This window comes from Callorhinchus milii, unplaced genomic scaffold, assembly GCF_018977255.1.
Source record: "Callorhinchus milii isolate IMCB2004 unplaced genomic scaffold, IMCB_Cmil_1.0 Scaffold1, whole genome shotgun sequence".
Lineage (NCBI taxonomy): Eukaryota > Metazoa > Chordata > Chondrichthyes > Chimaeriformes > Callorhinchidae > Callorhinchus > Callorhinchus milii.
Window position 1 is genome coordinate 15,282,269 of NW_024704742.1, and position 25,820 is coordinate 15,308,088.

General features: G+C 40.0%; 1 protein-coding gene across 3 annotated transcripts in view; it reads right to left on the reverse strand.

Moving 5' to 3' along the window:
* Positions 1-25,820, reverse strand: part of prdm5 (PR domain containing 5) — a 152,950-nt gene that overhangs the window by 57,803 nt on the left and 69,327 nt on the right. For all 3 annotated transcript variants that reach the window (XM_042341060.1, XM_007891490.2, XM_007891489.2), the window contains 2 exons: positions 11,351-11,444; positions 9,184-9,344 (listed from right to left, as the gene is read on the reverse strand). In XM_042341060.1, coding sequence (XP_042196994.1) covers positions 9,184-9,344; positions 11,351-11,444 — 255 coding nt within the window. The remainder of the gene's footprint in view (positions 1-9,183; positions 9,345-11,350; positions 11,445-25,820) is intronic.

Consider the following 25,820-nt stretch of genomic DNA (forward strand, 5'->3'; position numbering starts at 1 on the left):
AAGAGTGTGATACTCTATATGGTTCTGACAAAGTCATTGACCAACATACAAAGGGTTTCTATTTGTTTTATCATCAAGATAGCTAAAGGGAGCTTCATACTGCGTCAGCCCCATGCTGCACCTATTCTTAGACTGCACAATACTAGTCAGTTTCAAGTGAGTCCTCTCATGGACTTGGTAGTCCAATTGCTGAGCCAAGCAAGTCTGTTATACACCAGTGCAGTGCTGATAATGGACCAGACAGCTGGCTCATTGGTAGGTCTTAGAGTGGCTAATCTAAGGCAGGGATTCTTCCCACTCAGCTCCTTTTAACCATGCAAACCAAAGCCCTACAGGTACGGTTTCCTAACTGGACAACCAGTGGGGAAGCTTGCTGGACAGTGCTTTCAAAGGCAAGCTATGTGGTTTTAGCTTGCTAAACTGCAGCTGTACCCAAATCCACATCTCAGGGGGTCCCAAACCTTGGCTCTTGTGTCCCTCCAGGGAGAGAGTGAGCATTATACTCCAGACACAGGGAAATTTCCATGTATGCATGTGTGGAACTCTCAGTCTGGTCTGGATACTCCTAATCATAGTGATGGGTTTCTATGTGTGTCAAATACCTGGCCGCCAAACAAAATGCCAGTGGAACTGACACGTTATTATAAATAACAGGAAATACAATAGATAACTTCTATGCTCTATCGTATTAAGTGATGTGAATTTGGGGTTAAAGTAACTGTTGCACGCCACCGGTATTTACTTTTAAAAATGTTCCAGCACTGGTGACCTTAACTCTAAAATTCTGCATGTTGTTCAGGCAGACAATCCCCAGTAGATTAATTACTTCCAACAAGAGACATCTGCAGCCCCTCCAGATAAACCTACAATGCAGCATCTTTGAAACTGTTCAAGCGTTCATTTGTCTCAGCCCAGAATGTCAACTTTAATGTTGCATGATAAATGATACCTGGAACTATCACGGTGTAGTAAGTAAACTAAACTGGAAATATTTCAGGGGTGCTCTGCGGCTATATTGTGAAAAATGTGCAGTCCGCTGAACAGCTTGTGAAGGTTCATTTTACTATGCTCTGAGGCATCGATCATAGCACTTCGTAAAAATGTCACCTCTGTGTATTCAAATGAGTCAATCAAACCACAACAAAGTCCTTTAATTTTGTTTTTCCTACTATTGCTGAGAATGTTTTACTGTTTTCACAGAAGCTCGGAGTTTGATTCTCCTGCAGAGTTATCCCACACCATTTTGTTAGGCTGTTTTGCTCAGCGCAACAGATGAATGACAGTAGGCATGTCATTATTGGTGAAATACCTAATACTATGCAAAACATGGTAGTGGGAGAGGAGTTTCTTTTTTTCAAAATTGAGATTTAAAATGATATTTTCAAATTATATTAAATAAAGTAACAAACCTTAATGATACTCCACTGGTCTCATTTGAAATTGATTTTGCAATAAAACGAGAGAGGTTTGTTTTGCTTAACAGGCATCAATTTGGATATGGATGTAAGTGAAGGACAAAAGTACTTTGAGCTGAGCTTTGCAATGCAGAGAGTAAATGATCAGTCCCGCTCACTTAGTACCACCTATCCCTTCGAGTCAGAAGATTGCGAGTTTAAAATCCCTGTCGTAACTTTAAGCTCATAGTTCAGGCTGACTCTCCAATACAATGCTGAGGGAGTACGGGTTATTGGAGGTGCCGTCATTAGGATTAGATATTAAACCAAAGTCCCATCTATCTGTTCAGCTGAACATTGAAGATTGTAGACTATTCAAACGATAAGTGTTTTTTCCCTCGGTGTTCAGGTCAACAGTCCTCCACAAAATTGGTCATTGTCTGCACAGCTATTTCTGGGACATTGCTATGCACAATATTGGCTGCTGTGTTTGCCTACAAATACACAGTCACTACAGTACGGTAAAATGCCATGAAACATTTTGAGATGTTTTGATGTGATAAAGCATTATAGAAAATGTAAGTATTACTATTATAATTATTACTCACAAAGACCAAGCTTACACTCCAATGCAGCACTGGAAGTGTGTTGCATTGTCGGAGGTGCCATCCTTTGGAAGATATGTTAAACCAAAGTCCAATTTATCTGTTCAGGTAGCTGTTAAAGATCCCATTGCCGTATTTGAAAAGAAAAGGGAATTTCTCCCGGTATCCTGGCCAACAATCCTCCAAATAAAATTGGTCACTCGTTTCATGGATGTTTGTGGGACACTCTTGTGTGAAATTGTGCTGACACATTCGCCTACAAACACATAATCACTTCATTTGCCAATGAATCCTGAAGGCTTTGAGATGTACTTCCGACATGATAAAGCACTATACCAAATGCAAGGATTATTATTATTAAATGAAAGCTAAATTGTAATTTAAATTGTAAAAAGTGTGGGAGCCACTCATCAGCTTTGGAATGACAATCATCTTGCTCGTCATTTCGGGCTCTGAGACACTATCCTACATAAGGGTGCTATATTAATGCAAGTTGTAGTAGTTGTAGTTTGACCAAGCTTTCTGGTACACTCTCCAAACACCCTCTGCCTCTCACCCTCGCTCTCTGGTTTCAAAACTCTTCCGAAGACCTACATCTCCAATCACCCCTTTGACTATCTCCCACTTTGATTGGGTTTTGATTAAGCACTTTGAGAGTTCTCCTATATGAAGGATGGTGTGCAAGTTAGTTGTTCTTGTTGAAAGGGACAAGATTCAGAAAGCCACAAGTGGTAAATCTCAGACTGCACCTGCACCAAAAATATTTTACACCAGAATTAAATATTCTGAGCATCCGTTCCCCAGTGTCAAAAAAAAGTACTTATACCTTCATGCATATGATTTTGAATTTAGAAATTCCTTCAGTATTGACTACTACTAATAATAATCCTTGCATTTGATACAGTGCTTTATCACATCATTGAGACGTCTCAAAGCGCTTAACAGGATATGTAAAGTGGAGTGTCTGTGCATATTGTGGGCGAAATCTAGCAGCCAGTTACATACAGGAACACCCCACAATCAGCCATGGAATAAATAACCAAATTTACTTGGGAATTGATGGCCAGGACACTGGGAGAAATGTCCTTCTCTTTTTGAATTGTGCCATGGGATCTTTAACAACCACCTGAACATTCTCAGGGACCTCAGTTTAACGTCTCATCCGAAGGACATGATCTCTAAGAATGCAACACACTCCCAGCACTGCACTTGATTGTCAGTTTAGACTATATAATTCCATGTGGGATTTGAACCCACAACCTTCTGACTCAGAGGCGAGAGTGCTACTACTGCACCAGGCTGACGTACTAAGATTTACCTATAATAATAATAATCCTTCCTTTCTCCTAGACTTGGCATCAAAATCTGCAACTGTTAAACACTCTGAGATGCTGCCAATGTGAAGTTTATATAATGATAATAATAATCCTTCCATTTGATATAGCACCTTATCACATCTTCGAGATGTCTCAAAGCGCTTCACAGAATATACTGTAAAGTGAATTTGATTGTATATTTTTGTGGGCGAAACACAACAGCCAATTGCGCACAGCAGTGTCCCACAAACAGTCACAGATAGAAGTGATTTTAAGGAATTATTACCTCCGGAAAAGCAATCCACCAATCAACTAACAACTGGGTTCCTACAGTAAGGAAACTTGCCCAACATTCCTCCCTGCCCAGGAATTAAACCTAGGTCTCTTGCTGAGCTACAGGACTCCACAATATCTATATAATCCACAACTATCTATATAAACATAGCCATTAATAGGCTGCTTCAATTTGTTGCTGAATCCATAATGAAGGGGCATAAACATAAGAAAATTAGTAGCAGATCTAAAAGGGTGGTTAGGAGGAACTTATTAACTTAAATGGTTCTGACCACTGAGTTACAGGACTCTACCAGGCACAATATCTACACACGTAAAACTGGGTCATGGATCACAGTTTTCGATCAGCTAAATAGATGCTTTGATCTGAGTTCTTTGTTTTTTTGTTTAAAGTTGTTTGTTTAAAGTTGTGTGCTGGAAATCAAATGTCTGACCTGACTTCTATGAGATTGGATTGGTGGGGGTGGAGGGAGGAGAGGGGGGGGCCTCCAAAAATTTAAATAATTCTAACCAAAAGCTTTAAAAACCTCTAAATTTAAAATGTTAAGACTCCACGTACAGAAAGAATAATGAAAGATAGAATGTTTCTCTTGTTCCACCTCTGAATATCTGAATATGATCCTAGTCAGGTGGGAGCACTGAGAATGTGTTGTAGGAAGAGATCAGACAGCTCAGAGCTCCTGTTGTCTTTCTTTCTATCGTTTCACTTTCAAAGCATGAAAATCGATTGCAATTTTGTATTTTATTTGGCCTTCACATCATTTCAGAACTGCTCTGCCATTATTCAGCGTGAAATAATCGGAAGCTGATCTGCCATTTGATTGATCTCAGTGGATGAAAGGTACAAGCACCAGGGCAAAGATCGGAGACCTTGAAATTCCACATAGTCTTTCGCTATAACACCAGTGGGGAGAAATTCCACTTAGGTCTAGATTTACTTGTTTATACAGCATTTTTAAAGCATCCAGAATTTAGCAAATTTTAAAATACGGTCGCAATTCTGAAGCTATTTTTCTTTTAAGAACTCAAAATAAAATCAGCTTCGAAATTAAGAATTTAGCAATTTGTCAATCTCTAAAATTCTACCCAAACAAAATTAATCTAGACTCAGGTAGATATTTCTCCTCAATTCTGTCTTAAAATTGAAGATTGCTCAGAATTGGTAGAATTTTTTTAATTTCATTCTTCATTCGGAATCTGTTTTTCTGCACTTTTTAAAAAGGAACCAGCTTCCAAATTAAACTTGAATTTAAGAAATTTCCACCATTTTGATTGAGCTGATAGCTTAAGACACAATGGTCTGACAGACTAAGACAAGGTGGAAAATCATGTTCTGACGAAGGGTCGTGGACCCGAAATGTTGACTCACTTTCCTTTCTCCATAGATGCTGCCTGACCTGCTGAGTTTTCCCAGCTCTCTGTTTTTGTTTCAGAATCCAGCATCTGCAGTATTTTGTGTTTTGGAAAATCTTAGATTTGTATAAAGCATCGAAAGACGTGAATATGCTCTCAACTCCTATCCACAAATTTTGATGTGAAACTCAGCTTACAGGAGAAATTAACATAATAGTGTGTGTGTGTGTGTGTGTGAAGGAGATGCTAACCATTGTGGTCAGTTTTCATGTTGTTTATCTCAATGCTGTTGCTCATGGCTGTTATTTCTAGTTCACATAACTGTACTTTGCCCATTTTCACACGGATCAGGAAGTTCCTATTACAGATTCTGCATTTATGTTCTGTTGTAATATACTCTATTAATTAAAATACAAAATACTCCAGATGCTGGAAATCTGAAAACAAAAACAGAAGTCGCTGGGAGCACTCAGCAGATCAGGCAGCATCTATGGAGAAAGGAAAGTGAGTAAACGTTTCAGGTCCATGACCCTTCGTCAGAACTGGGGCATGTCAGGAGCGAGAGGCTTTTAAGGGTTAACAGAGAGGGAGGAGGCAGGGCAAGGAAGACAAAGGAGAAAATGGGATAGAGGACAGGGGATGATGAGTTAAAGAGGTGGTAATGATGCAGAACAAAGGGGGGAATTTGCAACAAAGCGGGGGAATAGAGTTGTTAATAGTGCAGAACAAAAGTGGAGGGAAAAAAGAACTTACAACAAAACAGGCAGATCAGGGAGAGAAAAGGTGTGTTTGGGACCGAGATGATGTGGTATTTGTCACAGAAGAGGGGGAGGGGGAAGGTGAGCTGTTATGGTCTGAAATTGTTGAAATCAATATTGAGGCCAGAGGGCTGTAAGGTCCCTAGCATTCAGATGAGGTGCTGTTCCTCGAGCTTACGCTGTGGCTCATTGGAACTGTGTAGGAGACCATGGATGGAGAGGTCAGACTGCGAGTGGGAGGGAAAGTTGAAGCGGCAAGAAACCGGAAGCTCAGGGTTGAGCTTGAGATGTTCAGAGTGTTGGAGGTGTTTGGCAAATCGGCCACCCAATCTGTGTTTCGTCTCCCCAATGTAGAGGAGACCACATTGTGAGTAGCGAATGCGGATTATTATTATGATTATTATTACTATTATAATAATCCTTGCATTTGATATAGCTCCTTTCACGTCTTCTAGAAGTCTCAAAGTGCTTCACAGAATAGACTGTAAAGCGAATTGACTGTATATTTGGGCGAAACATGGCAGCCAATTGCGCACAGCAGTGTCCCACAGACAGTCGTGGATTTAAAATGACCAATTTATTATTGTTTTTGTTTTTTTGGAGGCATTATTATTAGGAGTGTGGAGTAAGGAAACTTGCCCAAGGTTTCGCCCTGCCTGGAATTGAACTCAGGTGTCTCGCTTGCAAGGCGAGTCCTCTAACCACTGAGCTACAGGACTCCACATTACTATTGTCGGCACAACCTATAATGTAAAATGCCCATAGGAATAGCTCATGTGTGCCAACATTGAAAAATGTTGTACTGGATGAAGCACTGCTGCAATCCTCTTAAAATGCCTGCCTCCTTTGCTGCGGAATCTACAAAATAAATAAACTAATTCTACAGCACTGGGAGCCAAGGAGATTACAAACCCACTGTATTTGAAAGTGGTTCTGACATATAAATATGTCTATTGTCTGTAAGAGCTAGGTTAGGGCAAAACCTTTGGCAAGTTTCCTTCATCCATACACCTCTGTTTACCTAGCAGTCAGTAGGAATCCAGCTGTTAGTCAATTGGCGGATTGCTTTCCAAGGATAATAATCCCTCGAAAAAAATTTGGTCACTCAATCCACAACTGTTTGTGGGACAGTCCTGTGTGCAATTGGCAGCCGTGTTTTGCCCACAAAATCCACTTTACAATATATTCTGTAAAATGTTTTGAGAACGTCTCAATGGCATAATAAGGCGCTATATCAAAATCATTGATTATTATTATTATTGTACTAACAAAACACAAAACAAAAACAGTGAGGATGGAACAAAAACAATTCTAAAAACACCCCAAGGGACCTCCCTTATTATCAAGTGAAACCAGAGCTAAGGCTCTGAATCTACCAGAGGTAGTTTCCTGTCTGGATTTTAGATGCTGGTGCTCCCTTAGGGTACACTGTACTCAAAACCTTTCAAGCACGAACTATAGTGAAAATAAACAATGGAAGGAGTGCCCTTGTAGAATTACATGCGATTGAATACTGGGTCCACCATCTTCTCTGTTGAAAAGTATCTATTGAGTTCCAGTTTAATGTAATGTAATTCGTTGAATATGGTTGATGTTAAAGAATTTGTTTTGTCTAAAAAGCTACATTTCTGTTTTTGTTTGACAAGAGTAGAGAAGATTTTATAATGTACAGAAATCTCTAGGATAAACCAATTTTTTGCTGTTTCAACTGAACTACTTCAATAGATCAGAGGTTAGCCACATGAATGGCTGAGTTTGGCAAACAAAGATTTGGCTGGTGCCAATGAGTCTTACACCTCTAACTGTACAGAACATTAAAAATATGTTCAGTGTTGAAGTGCCAGATAAATCTTGGCAGCCCTGTATTTCACTAGGTAGTTTCTCAAAGTAATATCATCTACTTTATCGTGTAATTTTAGAAATGGTTTTAACGAGTGCTGTATCTGAATAACATGTTAATAAGACTTTTCTGTTGTACTCAAATTTTGCCTTCAGGGCAGCAAATTGGACTGGGCTCATTGCCTGAAAATCCCAGGATGACGCAAGAATATGGTAGAAATGACCTGAAGACTGAGGAGCTCAAAGACGGCAAGCTGTGAGGCAAGTTACTGTGAAGAAACCATAAGAAATTAGCTTTTCATAACCATGAACATATCAAACTGGTCATGCAAGTCTGTTACTTTCACCCTTTACTTCGGTATATGTGGAATCACATAATATAATGGAAACAGATTTTTTTCTTAACAGTTAGAATTCAGATTTCTACATTTTAACCTGATTATTTAAGTTATGCTATTTTGAGTGTTAGTTTTTACTATTTATCTGCGTATTGTCAGCCTGTTTCAGTTGGTAGCATTCTCACTTCTAAGTCAAAAGGTTGTGGGTTCAACCCAGAGTGGGCTGACATTCCAATGCAGTGCTGGGAGAGCCAATCTTCCTGATAAAATGAGACATTCACTTCATGGCTAAGTGTGGGCAACTGCTATGTATAAATTGGCTTCTTCGGATGAGACGTTAAGATAAGATCCAATCTGCCTGTTCAGGTGGACATTAAAGATAAATGTTGGCACAAATTAAATGCAAGGATTATTAAGATCCCATGACACTATTCAAAAAGAGAAGGGTCTTTCCAGGTCTTTAGGTCAACAATCCTCCAAATAAAATTGGTCACTCACTCCATGGCTGCTTGTGGGGCATTGTTGTGTGCAACTGGCTACTGTGTTTCACTCACAAAATACACAGTCAATGCACTTTACAGTATATACTGTGAAGCGCTTTGATATTTATCAACGATGTGAAAGGCACAATAAAATGCAAGGATTATTATTATTAACTCTTTACATCAAATACAGCACCTCAAATAGTACAGACATGGAGCGCCAGTCAAGAGTATGAGCTCACATCTGGTGTGGGGTTTTGACTCACAACTTTGACTCAGAAAAGAAAATGCTACCAACTGAGCCAAAGTGAAATTAAATGCATTCTAACGAAAATCCTCTGGCAATTTTAACAAATGCATCAACAGTGCAAAATACTGGGGTCTAACGATAGCGTTACATTAGAAGGAGTCATTCATAGTAACCTCTCCTGGTAACTGAAGGTGAGTCATGTGGACCCAAGGGAAATCTGTGATCTTTTTCTGGTTACTAGAATTCCCACAGGTGGGCATTACTCTCTCCCAGTTGTGAGGAAATGCCACTAGCAGTTCTGGCCACGAACTGCCACATATTAGGCCCAGTGCAATTTAAGATTCTCCTTGCAAAGAACAGGATGAATATCCCAGTTCCGAGCTGACCAGGTGTCCCTTTTGTAGAAAACAATGAGCCAACCAGCTGAATGTGACTGGAGTTGGGCCGAACATTCAGATAAACCTGAATTCCAAACTTGGATCAGCAGGACAAAATTCAGATTGGGCACAAGTGAAAGAGTCACAGCGCTTCAATTAATGGACTACCACACCTACCTTTTTATGACTCTTTAACACGGAGGGTGTCACAAAGGCTTTGTCACACAGATCACATTTGTATTTCTTGTGCCCATCGTGCACCACTTGAATGTGAACGTTTAAAGTGTCCTTCCTCTTGAATGTTGCATCACAGTGATCACATTTAAAGGTTCGCTCACCTGGACAATTACAGAAAAATGTCCTGTCAGATCTATTCCCATAATTCAGGATGGAAAAAGTAAATGCAGTAAACCCATGATATTTCCAAAAATAGTAATACATGACTATTTGGCCTACATGCCTTATTTTTTAAACACCACTTAAAAATCTTGAATATTCTTTTTGATATACTCTGGTCTTTGGCTGTTGACTGATGAATACAAGCAGTGAAGTGAAATGGACCTGGACATTGAAGTTTCTCGGGACATATTATTTCAATTTAAGAATTAGATGACTGCACTTTTTGAGCAGTGAAGTTGCTCTCTGATTTTCTGTGAATTAGTGCTGCACAGAGTACCTTCTTAGTCTACAAGTTCAAAACCCAACATAGTACTTGAACCCAAAACTTTCTTTGTAGTTTTGTGGTTTATAGTTTGCCTTCAAATACTCAGTCATTACACTTTAGAATACATCCTGGGACATGCTTTGAGACATTTCAACAATGTGATAAGGCACTACACCAATTGCAAGAATTATTGTTATTATAACAAATGTGTTATATTTAAAATGCAAACATAAAAAGGAATGGACACACAAAGAGGTATTTTATCCTTCAAGCCTTCTCTCCACAGTCTGTATGACCTACATTATTATGGCACATTCATCCATGTAATACTCTGAACTTATTGTCCTTTAGATAAATAATTCTAAAATATAAACCCATCTTTAAAATTAATCTCCAAGTGGCTCCTTTCTAGGATCAATGCCCCAGTCCCAACCAGAAAAGTACCTGATTGTCCTGTGGAACATTAATCATCTCATTTTATACTTGGGTGTCAACCTGAGTCAGTTGGTAGCACTGGTCTTCACAAAAGAAGGTCATGGGTTCAAACCCGATGTTGGTTCTTGAACTCAGTCTAAGATGACAAACCTGTACATTACTGGGCGAGTCCTGAATTGTCAGAGATAAAGTTCTTAAGATGAGACATGAAACCAAGGTCTTGTCTGCCTTTCACTAAAGATTCCATAATTCTATTCAAAAAGAGAAGGGAGCTCTTCCTAGTGTCTTTGCTAACAATTCACCAGATCAAGTTGTGACTCACTTTGCCGATACAAATGACTGCCTGCAAAAATAGACACGACACTTGACAATATATAAAGCATTCCGAGATGTTTCGAGAGGTTATGGCACTATACAAAAAAAGGTTTCTTCTTTCCTATAACTATTCTTACTACCTTCAAGCCTGATCTCAACTGGTTTTTTTTAAAAGTATTTAATGAACCGAGTATCAATTTCTTTTGCGGGGTGTATAGTCCGCTTACTCTACTAATCTAGTACTATTCTAGAGTGGGGTGCAACATTTCTTAAATGTCAAGTCTGAGGCTGGTTAATTGATTTAAGGCTTGTTAATTATTGCTCTGTACTCATAGTTGAGGCTTGTTGATGTGTGAATGAATACGTGTGACTCAGGTTTGAATGGATCTAGACTTACACTGCTGACCTGAAAATTCAACTAATCTTAGCACGTAAGGCCACTTTTTCCTGAGAATTAAGATAGCACAGAACCATGGAATATTCTTGAATTCAGTCTCAGTTGGAAGCTGATCCTTTTTGTGAACTATAGAAAACCGGTTCCTAGATTAAGATTGGATTGAAGTATTTTCCATAATTCTGTGCTCTTTTAAGAATCAAGACAAAATTATATCACAGGTAAAAATTCAGTAGAACCTTATATTCTTTGAAATTTCTATATGTTCTTATATTTTTCAAAGAATGCAGAATTCTTAAATTAGTTTTCATTTTCAAACAACTTTTCCATAGATTCTTTTAATAATTCAAAATTATGATTTACCTCCTATAATTTAGCATTTCAATTCATGCCCATTCTGCAAGCTTTGATACACTGAGAAAACAGCACAAGTCTAGACCAAAGTATATTTTTCCCCCTTGATGTCTAAGAGGCAATTTCTCCAAGGATAAGCCATGAAAAAGATGCTCTGGTGTTATCTAAAGGTAACCGCTTACTGTTATGTATGAGGAGATGCCTCTGTAGGGAGAAGGGAGTCCGAAACAGAGCCTTACACTCTTCACACTGGAAAGGTCTCTCTTCTGAGTGTGTCTGTGAACGAAAGAGATCATATGAGTGAGAGAGACAAACCCAGGAAAGAGAACAAACACAGGAGAAGAACCAATCACTTGTCCCCTCATACAAATCAAGTTTCTTGTTCAAATATCTTAAGTAGAAACCTTCTGAAACGATTGATTTTTCTTTGCAAAAGCATCTGACTGCATATTGAAACCACTGCAGTTACTTGTTGATCTCTGCACCTGTTTGTGGTCCTGTGAAANTTTTTAGTTTTTTTCCCCATCAGGATTCGTAGTTAGTGGGTTCAGCTTGAATACAATTTTATCCAGTTTCTGGTATTACTCAGATCCCAATGCACTCAATCATGAGAATGCGAAAATGTTCTCTATCAGCGTTGCGTCTGTGGCCTCAGGCACAGTTATTGGCAATAGAGTTAGTATTGCGTTCTGTCTCGGAAGTTTACTTGATGTTGCTTATTTCTTCTGCCAAATCCTGAACTTAAAATCTGTGTCGACTGCAGACAATTACTGAGTAGAAAAGACTGTAACCATTGTCTTAATAGTCCGTGACTTTTGAAAATGTTATAAAAAGAAATCTCAGAAGTCAAAGTCAAGAACTACATGTTTTGCCCACATGGTCTTCCTCTTTGTGCTAGTCCTTCCACGACTGAAAAGGTTAAAAAGCATTGGAATAGAGTTGCTCTGGTCGAATCCTGATGTGCTCAATCATTGAATTTTCTTGAGCAATTTAGAAAGTCATTTCACCAAAACATTAAACTATTCTAGAATACGAAGAGATCATTCAGCTCATTGAAGCTAAACTAAGCTATTATGTTATCCACTGGAGCTAGTGACTATAATCCCAATTGCCTGTTCTTTTCCCATATCCTTTTATACTTTTCATTTTCAAATGTTCATCCAATTCCCTTCAAATGTTGTAGCTTTCAGCCTCAACAGGCACAAAGCATTCTGTAGTCTCATCATTTTCTGCCATATAAGGTTTCTTCGAGCTTTGCTTAAAACACATTCAGTAACAATCGAGTTCTTACACCGCTATATTTAAGCAGTGGGAATAATTTTTCACTATCTATTCCATAAAAGATTTCAACATTTTTAAGACTTTGTTTCAAAGAATGCGCAGAAACAGGCCACTCAGCCCAACCAGCACAGTGTTGGCACAAGCTAGGGGAGTTGAGAGTGGGGAGTCTCCTCATATGTGGTCCCACAGTATTTATTTATAACTTTTCACTTTCAGGCCAAGTCAAACTAAGTAGGAATTCTGAATACCCGGAGTCTGGTAAGACAGGGGTTTACTGTACATCCACTGCATTTCCCTCGTCTACTTTATTGGTTACATCTTCAAAGAATTCAATAGGGTTGGTCAAGTATGACCTTCCTTTCGTAAATCCATGCTGGCTGTTCTTAATTATTTTCTCCTTTACACATGACTAGTTACTTCATCTTTCATTATGGATTCCAATACCTTGCCCACAAATGACATTAAGCTGACTGGCCTGCAGTTTCCTGGATTAACTCCCTCACCCTTTTAAAAAAGATTTCCCTTGTTATGTTTTCTGCTCCAGTGGAAAAATATTCCATTTTTCAAGCCTATCATCAGGAGTATAATCCCACCCATGGTATTATCTGGATGATACATTGGATGGTATACCCTTTCAATGTAGAAATCCGTGGATTCCTCTCGATCACAAATACAAGTGATGCAAAGGTTTATTCTTCTGTGATTTATTGCTTCCCAGCATATCACACGTTATTGAGCTGCTGAGTAACATCACAGTTATTAACTTGAGTACACTGTCAGTTTTAAGAACTGTTTCGGTGACCAGTGGTAGAAAGCTTGGTAAAACCAAACGGAATATACCATGATCACATTGGAGAATGAACTCACAATATTCAGCAACCATAAAATGGGGGAAATGCTACACAGTGATCTACCATAATGATCAATAAGGAGTGCATTTTTTTGTATATTTTTACAATGCGATTCCCAATATGATTTTTCCTGAAGAAGCAGCAATTATAAATTGTGCAAGAATTCAACATGTCAGCTTTCAACCTATTATCATGGTCTTGCAGACAGAGGTGTCTCACAGGCAGTAATGGTGGTGACACTTACCATTCCACTCAGAAGCATTTGCAAGAGCAACCTTGTTGCTGCCTGGCTCAATGAGGCTTCACATAGTGCCCAGAAATGCTCTGGGCCCACGCTAATCGGAAATGTGGTACACACATTTTACCATAGTGACAAGCCCTTTTCTCACACTAATAAGTGGCCAATTTCCAGGTCATCATGTTTCTTCTGGCTTCACTTCCTGGTAAGTTGCATGCATTTTGGTTGGTCAGTTGTCCAGTTAGGACTATTAGACCCTTTGAGGCTTTGGCTTGCAGGATTAACAGGACTTGAACGGGAAGAACCCCTACTTCTAATGACTGGTCAGCCCTCCACATCCTATTTATGAGCCAAGCTGACTGGTCTGTCATAAGCAGTACCCTGGAATACCGTAGACCCACTTGGCTCAGGAACCAGACCACCTAGACACTGCAGAGAACCAAGTTGATTCCAATATTCCGTTACCAAATATGACAACGTGCAGCTAGTTCCCCTTCAAGGAGGCATGTTGCAGGCATGTACACTATGTGCAGGAAGTCTGGCTAACACCATTTCCTGCTGCTACGTGCAAGAAAGGCTTCTGATGTCACAAAGGAGATAGTGATAACACTACCCCTCAGAAGTCTCCGAGCCAGGTCTTCACAAGATGAAGAAGGCCCTTTGGCCCATCCAATTTCATCCTTCCAGAAGACCCAGTGTAATTTCACCTCATTACAGCATCAAGCTGCTTTTTAAATGACTTGCATGCTTTAGCTTTGTAGCTCTGAGCTACCCTACATGTATGCCTTACTGGAGGCCTAATTTGTTCAATTCAGAAAAAAGATTTACAAATCATACATCCTTTAGCTACTCAGATGTTGTCAGACTAACCCTCTGAAACTCCACGCAGATGCCGAACCCTTACAGGCAGCAAGACTCTGGCAACAAGTCAGCTTCTCTCAGACTGACATCCAGGCAGACTGTCAGAGAGTCAGCCTGAAGCACTTTCAAGTATATGAAGGCTTCGCTATTTAAAACTCCTTTAGCAAATAGTGTTCATCTACAAATACAGTCGCTCCACTTTACAGTAAATCCTGTAAAGTACTTTGGGATATCACCCTGAAGTGAAAGGCACTATAGCAAATGCAAGGATTATTATTATTATATTATTGCAGCTTAGATCACTCGGTGGAGATAGTTTCTAAGTGGCTTTCAGTGATTCAATAATAATCAGCTAGACCAATAATACTGCCACATCACACTTCAATGGATGTTACTTTTGTTAGCATATTTGAATTTCCTGAAATTACTATTTTCTGCAGGAGGTGGACATTTTGTGCACCAGGCACAAGCCATTTTGAATTATTTTATTACAGGACAAGTTTGGGGAGAGAAGGGGAATTGGGATTGAATTGGATAGCCTTTTTCAAAAGCCGGCACAGATACGATGGGTTGAATGGCCTCCTTCTGCGCTGTATAATTCTATGATTCTATGATTATTAAGTCCTATTTGGACTAATGATTATAGTTACTTTGCTCTTCTTGTACTGCCACATGCATCCACATTCAATTTGCAAGTCAATATACTTCCTGATCTTCTCTAGTTCCTTATTTTCACGGAGTTATTTACTGTATCGATTAGAGCACATGGCTTACAAGCAATAGGACCTGGGTTTGATTCCCGAGTAGGGTGAAACCTCAGGCAAGTTTTCTTATTCTACACAAATCAGTTTACCTAGCAGTAAGTAGGAACCCGGTTGTTAGTCAATTGGCAGATCACTTTCTGGGGGTAATAATCCCTTAAAAAAATTATAATAATTTGGTTACTCAATCCATGAGTTTTTGGGACACTGCTGTGCAGAATTGGCTGCTGCATTTTGCCCATAAAATATACAGTCAATTCACTTTACAGGATATTCTGTGAAACTCTTCGAGATATCTAGAAGATGTGAAAAGTGCTATATCAAATGCAAGGATTATTGTTATCAGCCAACCATCAAAATACTTAGACATTGATAGCAGTCTACCAAGCCTCATCGATTCAATCATAGCTTTTAATATAGACATTGAGCTTTTCTGTTCTATAAGCTGCCGACCACAAGTTAGAATGGCAGTGAATTTATACAAGGCAGCGTTTAACCATTTCCCCTCCTGAATACAATTCGGGTCTATTCCTGTCAAACTGCAGTTGTGTTGCAATATTTCACAGTGATGCCTTTTTTAAAAAGCACTAATATCACACTGCGGGAAAAAGGTCACCATGTGTCTTGCTTAAGTGTAAATATATTAATGTCATATCTGTTCATGTGTAACCAAAACTATTTATAATCATGGCAGGTTCTTTTCTTCAAGTTCCTTCAGGGAATGGAATGGTGATCGCAGTTCTTCAGCGTGTGGTAAAAATCTTATTCATATCAACTGATTTATGATCAAAACACTGGGGATGGTGTGGAGACTCTGAACCAAAGGACCCAGACAGTACATTAATGTGAGCCAAACTGTGGACAGCTTGTCAGGATCGTGTATCATTTTCGGTGGTGAAAAGAGTGAGGTTCCCAAAGGCTAAGCAGGAAACCAGCCAAATAAATTCTCTTAGCCTCATAATTTTGGATCTTAAGTCAAAGGTGACGTCTTGCCAGCTGATGCCAAGGCACCCAGACCATAAAGCAGCATTCATATATGAGAAATATTGCTCTATATCAAATGCAAGGATTATTATTATTCACAAGTTGGGAGGAAGGAAAATCTCTCCACCACCTTGAAGAAGGGAGAATGTTTGTTGTGTAAATAGAGAAGGAAAATAAATTTTTGAGCAGTTCATCCCAAGTAGAGGTGAATTAGAAAAAGGGCTTAAAAATATGTAGTAACAATAATAATACTGGCATTTGATATAGCGTCTTATCACATCATCAAAGCATCTCATATCGCTTCACAGATTTTACTGCAAGGTGTACAAACTGTGTCCTTTGTAGGTGAATATTAAACTGGTAGTTAAACTGGCATCATATTATATTTGCATTAAATACAACCAGAAAAATTTAATATTTAATTTAACATTTAACAATTTAACATAACAGAAAACAGTGCTTTTCTGAGATGGTGAGCTGGTTTGATCAAATTTTAAATATGATTTCTCAAATACTTCCAGATACTTTGGAAAGAATTTACAACTTTATAATCACTCCCAATGTACGAGTGGTTCTTAATAATGATAAAGTAATCCTTGCCGTTGATATAGCACTTTATCATCGAAATATGCAGGAAGTCACAAGATCACAAGTTTGTAAAGAGAGAAGGAAAAAATGTTTGCATGGGGCAGGCAGAGAAAGGGGGTGAAATAGGCCTGAACATACCTGCATCTCAGATAGGCAATCCTCCCCACTGCTGCTCTGTAAAACAGCGGGAATAGTAAGGCAGAGGATTCCCCATAAGAACATTCAGATTCTACTTCTAAACTAAGCAGCAAAAGTAAACATAAAATAAACAACAGATACCAAGTGGTGACCAGAAGGCAGCTATTTCAAGGGGCTTCAAAGGATGACTTCGATCAGAGCCAAAGAAGCAATTCTTAAGTGTATTGAATTATCCTTGGATTCTCCTGGAGAGATTACTTTGTTATCACTCCCAATGTACCAATGTACCCAATGGCTCTTAATATAACAACACAATCCTTGCATTTGATATTGTGCTTTATCACAGCATCAAAATCACAAGATTGGTCTGGATGAAGAAGGCTCTTTGGCCCATCTGATCTCATGCCTCCAGAGCACCCACCCTACTGCCCCCTCCCCCATCACTGCATCAAGCTGCTTATTAAACAAGTCCAGTGCCCTGGCCAATACCACATTTCCTTCCAACCTCTTCCAAGTTATTGATTAGCCTCTGGGTAAAGAAATCCTTCCTAGTATCTTTCCTGAAATTACCCTTCACAACTCTAAACCTATGTCCTCTTGTTTTACTGCCACGATACATCCTAAAGTTTAATCTAGATTTCCTTTTTCAAACCTATTTAAAATGTTGTATTCCTCTATGAGGTGCCCTGTGAGTTATCTTCTCTCAATAATGAAGAGCCCTAGCTTATCTAGTCGTTGTCCAGCTCATTCGTTTAACAATAGAGATCATCTTTTTGCTCTCCTCTGCACCACCTCTGGAACCCCTTATGTTGCAGTGACCAGAACTTATGCAGTATTCAAAATGCAGTCTGACCAGAGGACTGTATAGCCTGAGAATGCCATCTGGGGATCTGGACTCGACTGATTTAGTAATATAGCCCAGCATCCTGTTTGCATTTTTTTATTGTTGCCTCACATTGTTTTGACATAGTGAGTCAACTAACACCCCAAGATCTCGTTCAACATTATTTCTTGGCAAGTTCAATCCAATTCATGGAGTATTTGTGTTTCCTATTCTTGGATCCTATATGTAGATATCAAAGGTGGCCATTTTTAAAGAAAATGGATTCAGCTGCATTTCCTGTTCACTCTGCACTTGGGTAACGCAACATACATCGACAGTCATGGCACTTTACAGTGAATCTTGTGAAATGCTTTGAGATGTCCTCCCAATGTGAAAGGCACTAATCCCAAATGTAAGGACGCAGGAAGTGAAAGCATTACCAGTCATTTTGAAAGCCAAATGATATGAGCCATACTTTCTGCTTGCTCTGCACATGGGCATCAAATGACATCGTAGGGGCCATTTTCACTCTGTGCCAATTAAAACACAGTGCAAACAGGAGAGAACAGGGAGAGAGGAATAGAAGAAGGAAATAGAGGAGAGAGAATAGATAAGGAGAAAGAGGAGATAAGGGGAGGGAGCGTGAGAGGAGCTTTAATCTTTGACCTACAAGCACATAAGAAGGGTGTGGTTCTGCTTCAAACAAAAATTGAAACTTTTCTGTGTGCTTTGTAAGAAATGCATATAGCCAGACCCTGTTAAAACATGCCCTGCTTATAGTACACTCACACCATGGACATGGTGAAGGGTTTCCACATGTGTCAGACATCCAGTTGACCAAAAATAAAGTATACTGCAAGTATGTGTCAGCCTGACTCCATTGGTAGCACTCTTGCCTTGGAGTCAGAGGTTGTGGGATGAATCCCCATATTAGTACTTTGTTAGTTGATACCCATAGTTGATACTCCAATATAGTACTGGAAGTGTTGCAATTTTAGAGGTGCCATTCTTCGGATGAGACATTAAACTGCCTAAAGTCTGTTGTTAAAGATCCCATGGCACTATACGAAAAGAGAAGGGAGTTTCTTCCAGTGTCCTGACCAACAAACCCCCAATTAAAATAGATTTTTATTTTACAGGTGATTGAGGGACATTGCTGAGTGCAAATCGGCCACCGCATTTGCCCACATGATACAGTCACTAGACTCTACAGTAAATGCTGTGAAGCGCTTTGAGACACCATCCCAATGTTCAACGCACTATATCAAATGTAAGGACTATTATTATTAAGTGCAGCGCATGTCCAGCTTTTGGAATTGACTTTCTGAACATAGTGCCCTTGTACAGTGCAGCAGAGGTGACAACAGAGGAGACTGTGACCTAATATCCAGGAAACGCTAATCCGGAAACAGACATTTTTAGAACATGTTCTTTTATAACAAAGGGTTGATTTTATGAATCTAAATCACCATGGTATAATGGGCTCTGCTGTACCTACCCAATAGTCTCGACTAGAAATAGCCCTGCTGCCAAGGGTGAATAATAGCTTTAAGATGCTAAGATTACCTCCAAGGATGAGCACAATAATAATAATCCTTGCATTTGATATAGCGCCTTATCATGTCTTTGAGACATCTCAAAGCGCTTCAAAGAATTTACTGTAAAGTGAATTGATTGTATTTTATGGGCGAAATGCGGCAGCCAGTTGCACACAGCATTGTCCCACAAACTGTTGTGGATTGAGTGACCAAATTATTACTTTTTTTAAGAAATTACCCCCAGAAAAGTAATCTGCCAATCAACTAACAACCGGGTACTTGCTGCTAGGTAAACAGAGGTGTGTGGAGCAGGGAAACTTGCCTAAGATTTCGCCCTCCATGGGAATCGAACCCAGGTCCACAATGGTGGTGCTTTGTCTCTAGGTTATCACCACATTGACGCAAAAGGTTAATTTATTTCTAAGCAAGGACACATTTCTGAGCACATTCTGAGGTATGTGTGATTTAATAATTATATATGAAAACAATCCTGGGTGGAGAATGCAACACTTGCAGAGATAGTGGTGCATTCTGAAAGCATACCAGTAGAGGGCAGACAAGATTCTTAAACACAACAGGGTAAGAAAGTCCTCCCAATACCATAAGAGTTAGCCTTGGGCACTTTTATTCACTTCTTCAGATAACTGTGCATCAAACTTTGTTGTATTTTCAACAGGTAGCAAAGATTTGATTTCTATGAAACATAGCTGTGCTTAAGTCATTACACTCAATAGTAATTCTGATCCCTCATCTTTACCTGAATGACCTCCTCATTGTTATTCTGAGTTATGATGATGAGTTCTTACCTTATTGTTAATAACAATGCTTAAATAGTATTACCATTCACTTGTGTACACATGACAAAGCATGGTCTCTGGAAATCCATCCTGGAGTCCCTCAGCTTCACAATCTTTGAAGCCTGCTTTAAGACCTTTATTTTCCATCCACTTTTAGTCATCTTTCCTCACCTCCCCAATTCCCATCTCAGCTTTGAAACTGGCTCTGTTAAGCGCTTTGAAACCACCCGATGTGAAAGTCACATTATAAATGTAAAATTGTTGTTGTTCCATCAGTTTATTAGATCTTAGCAGATCCTTTAATCCCAATGTGCGGGACATTCAACATGCCCCTCAATAGCTCTACTACCCAAGTATCTGTCTAACCTCTTTTTAAACATCTCTACTGATTCCACCACTATAGCTTTCTGGGGAAGATACTCCACACTTTCACAACTATCTGTGTGCAGAAATAATTCCTGACCTCAGTTCTATCTCTCTTGGTTCTGATGTTAAGGCTGCGTTCCCTTACAATAGAGTTCCATATGATTGACACATCTTACATCCGATGATAAAACAAAATGCAAAATACTGGAAATCTGAAACTTCAGTTCTGACGAAGACTCATGGACTCCAAACGTAGACTCACTTTCTTTCTCCATAGATGCTGCCTGACCTTCTGAATGTTCCCAGCGACTTCTGTTTTTGTTCTACATCCGATGATGTTCAGCACGTTTTTTGAACTGACAATGAAAACTGCTGTCTCTGGTAGAGAAATTTAATTTGAACAAGTATTTCTGGAAAAGTCCAAAATATTTTACAAAATTGTGAAATCACTTCTCATCAGATTTAGGAATTGTGCGAAACAACTACTGATTTTCACCCTCACACTGTTCGCGTTCTAGTCAGAACTTCATAAAAATAGGTTGATGGGACAAATCTACTCACTGAATATCATCAACATTGCTCACCTTCAAAATGCACAGTCACTACACTTTGCAGTAAATCCATTGAAGAGCTTTGAGACATCTTCCTGAGTTGAAAAGCGCTAAATCAGATGCAAGGATTTTTAAGGATCATTATTATTTATATGTTATTCTTGAGGCACAGCCGAACACACGCAGACTTTCAAACAAGCTAAACAAGCTAAACAGCACTGTAGAAGATCATTCTGAGCCACTGAAGCAGTCACCTAGCAAGAAAGAGTAATTTCTTCTTCACATAAAAAGGTCATCACGCATTATAGTGCAACAACAACTTACATTTGTCTAGCGCTTTCCACGTCGGGAGGATGACCCAAAACAACTACAGTACAGGGAGATTGATGGCAAATCAAGTAATGAGTGTAATTAACAGTGCTGCTCTAGATTGTAATTATATAACTGTGACCATCATTTTCATTTGGCTTTCTTGTATGTGAGGGTCACATCAGTGCCCACGTTTATTGAGCATTACAATATAATTAACTCAAACATAAATCTAAATCTGTTCTTCCTATACTTCAGTCAGGTGAGCAAGGCTAGTGGAGGATTTTTAAACCACAAGACAGTGAATCCCCCACTGGTTTTATAATCCATAATGGAAGTAATTAGAGCGCATAAAAACATCAAAGCGATTAAACTGGGAATGCATGAGTACAAGATTATGCTCCTTTGCTGATGATATTTTGATGCCCGACAGTCTCCAAATTACTCAACCTACTTTTGAGTACTTTTTGTGTGTAATTTCCCTTCTTTGCCGGTTACTTTCAGTTAATAATAATCCTTGCATTAGGTATAGCGCTTTTCACATCTTCTAGATGTCTCAAAGCGCTTCACAGAATATACTGTAAAGTGAATTGACTGTATATTTCTGGGTGAAACACAGCAGCCAATTGCGTACAGCAGTGTCCCACAAATAGACATGCATTGAGTGATCCAATTATTATTGTTTTTTGAGGGATTATTAACCCTGGATAAGCAGTGTCCCACAAACAGTCGGGGATTGAAGTGATATCAGGAAATATCTCTGTACCCAGATTGTAATGAATAGCTGCAATGGATTACCAGGAAAAACAACTTGGCACTGTGAAATGAGAGCAGTAGAGTAGGTATTCTGGAGGGATAAGAATAAATGGGCCAAAGGACTTTTTCATCCAAACCAATCTTGTGATCTAAAGTATGTCTGACCCATGATTGACACTTGTTATGCCCCCGATATATGAAGCAGGATATATTTGGGATAGATATGCAGTGCCTGTCTGTAGGCACTGAGTAGACAACAGATGTCAACTCACATCTCCAGTCCACTGGCAAAACACATCCCGCTGGCAGCTCAGTGTGACATAGGCCATGCAATGTGACTTAAGGGGAAAACTATATTAGATAACCGGACAGTTATATAAACAAAACTTATAAGATAACGAGCAGTTATATGATCACAAAATAGTAGGTCGAGTATTTTAGGGGCTGCAGAAAATCAAAGTAGATTTATCAATGAATATAATCTTGTACTCTTGCCTAGCCATGACAATCACATTGATGTTATTATGAAATCTAATTACTTTCATTAAAGCTTGCAGACCCAGTGAATTCATAGTCTTGTCCCTTGCAATAATACTATTGATGAGAACCATGACTCATTACAGAAGCCAAGATCCACATAATTCCACCACATATTTACAATTGCATGAGAGATCAGGGTGAAGCAGGTACTTCAAATCCACTTGATTTCATTATTCCAGAACAGATATACTGTGAAGATATACTTCCTGGAGATTGTTGTGAAAGGCAACTTCCATACCAAGGCAAGGGAAAAACTGTTTCCACTAGTGGGTGTGTCGGTCGCAGATTCAAAATAGTCTCTAAAAGAAGCAGAGGGTAGGTGAGAAGAAATTTTTTCATGCAGCGAGTTGTTCGAATCTGGAACGCATTGCCTGAAAGGGTGGTGGAGGCCGATTCGATAACTACTTTTAAAAAAAGCGGTGGACGGGTATTTGAGGACAAGTTTGCAGGGTTATGGAGGAGTGGGAGGGCTGGGGAGTGGGATTGACATTAACTGCTCTATTCAAAGAACCGGCACAAACCCGATGGGCCGAATGGCCTCTTTTTGTGCTGCACGATTCTATGATTTTGCAACTCTTCCAAAAATTCATAACCTTGGTTTGTCAAACTGATGAATACAACACTACCAGGAACCTTGGTTAGGAATAATCTCTGTAATGGCTAATATTGATACAGTAGAACATCTGAACAAAATGCATTTGCAGAGATATTGCAGACTCTTACTTTTTACTTAGTCTGTGCACAATTGCCTGCCTCACACCGTATAGCGTCTTTCACATCGGGAGGACGTCTGAAGGCACTGGACAGTCAGTGGTTTGGACCCGAGCTGGGGTTGGGATCAGGTGGAAGGGAGGATAGCTGAAGGCACAGTTGAAGAGGAGGGTCTTCAGACGTGAATTGAAGGAGAAGGTTTCAAAGGGTGGGGCAGAGAGGCTGAAGACCCGACTGCCGATGATGGGAAGGGCTGGGCAGGGGACATGCAGCAATCCAGAGCCTGCTAAGTGGAGGGAATGGACAGGTTGATATGGGGTTAACAGTTCATAGAGGTAGGAAGTAGCAAGGCCGTGGAGGGCCTTGAAGGCGAGATTGAGGATTTTGAACTCTATTCTCTGTGGAATGGGGAGCCAGTGAAGCTGGGCAAGGGTGGGGTTGATAGTGTCCCAGAGCTTGGTGTGGGAGAGGATACAGGCTGCAGAATTCTGGATGATCTGCAGCTTGTGGAGGGAAGGCCAACAAGCAGGGAGTTGGCGTAGTCGAGCCTAGATGTGATAAATGTGTGGGATGAGGGTTTTGGCAGCCTGAGGGAAGAGGCAGTGGCGGAGTCGGGTGATGTTGCGGAAGTGGGGGAAGACGGATCGGGTCATGTTACGGATATGGGGTAGAAAGGACAGTTGTGGGTCAAACAAAACACCAAGGTTCCGGACTGGCTCAGTGAGGTGGAGAGTGCATCCTTGGATGGTGATGCTGTCAGCGCCTGAGGTGAGGAGGCGCTGATGGGAGCCAATCAGGAGAGCCTCGGTCTTGTTAATGTTCAACTGCAAAAAGTTAGCTTTCATCCAGGACTTGATGTCTGACAAACATTCTGTCAGGACAGCAGTGGATCTGGAGTTGATGGTGGAGGCAGAAAGGTAGAGTTGGGTGTCATCCGCATACATGTGGAAGTTAACCCCATGTCTGCGGATGATGTCACCAGAGGGAGCATGTAGATATTGAAGAAGAGAGGACCAAGGACACAGCCCTGAGGAACTCCACACGAGACGGTCTGGGAGCCGGAGGAGAAGACGCTTGTGGAGACAAAGTGGAGAAGGTGTAAAAGTAGGATCTGGATCTGAACTAGTGAAGGACAGAGCCATGAAGGTTGAGGTGAAAGGAGAGGCAGTGGAGAAGGATAGAATGGTCAACCGTGTTAAAAGCAGCAGAGAGGTCAAGGAGGACGACGAGACAGAGGGAACCCTGGTCACAGATGGACAAAATGTCATGTGTCACTTTGACCAAGGCTGTTTCTGTGCTGTAGGCAGCATGGAAATCAGATTGACCAACAAAACACATAGTGAATTCACTTGACAGTACAATATATGAAGCACTTTGAGACATCTGAATGATGTGATAAGGCATCATATCAAAGGCAAGAATTATTATTTACTGTTGCTGTTGAGAAAAAGGAGTGAAATCCTATAACTTGTGCATTCTGTAAGGTTTGTAATACTTTTCTAAAAAGGACTGGATAAGATTTTTTGATATGCTCAAACTCAATATTACTCTTAATGAGACAAGGGAAGGCCAGAGATTTTTTTAAAAATCAGTAGCTTCTCATAAAGGATACACTGGGCAGCATTTATTTGGAAAATGATTCAAAGACTTCACTTATCTCCCTTGTTTGTTATCTATGTTACACCTGAGATCCAACATACAGTAGCTGCACTGGTTCTCTATTAGTTCTCTTTGGAGATGAATCGTCAGCCCTTTGTTTTCAAAGTATTTGCAATACAGTGCTTAATCATTTAGATACACAATGATAGATTACATTTGTTGCTTGCAGTGATAGCTTAGATTGACACTAAATAGTTCCCAACAAGAAAACAGCAAACAAGTATGGGCAGCAAAATAGAGTGGAGTCTCACGATAACAACAACAACAACTTGGATTTATATAGCGCCCTCCACGCCGGACGGCGTCTCAGAGCACTTCACAATAATGGATCCCGAGACCGAGCCAGCGGGAGGGGGAGGAAGGTTACCAAAGGTGCGCTCGAAAAGAAAGGTCTTCAGCAGAGACCTGAAAATAGGAAGAGAAGGAACAAGACAAAGGGAGTGAGGAAGGGAGTTCCAGAGCCTCGGGGCATAGTGGCTGAAGGCACAGCCGCCGAGGGTGGAGCGGAGGACTCGGGAGACAAGAAGGAGGCCAGTTGTTGGGATAATGAATAATGTAGTTGTTGGGATCCATAAAATCCGACCCTGAGCTATAGTGAAGCATAATGGCTGACTTCACTGCACATATGCGCTCTCGGCTGGCTCCCATGGTAAAACAAAAAATGGCCGTGCAGGTTAGCGAGGCACTGCCAATGTCACTTTCTGTTGGCTGTGTATGCTCAAAAAAAGTGACATCAGCAGCAACCTGATGGCCTGTATGTCAAACCATTTTCGAACAAGAAGCTGGCTGGCTCACAGGAAATGAGTGGGCATATGTATAATGATTGGGGTCCAACCTCATGTTACTGCAATTCACACGATAAAGATGCACATTATAAACAGGACTGAACTGTATTGCTAT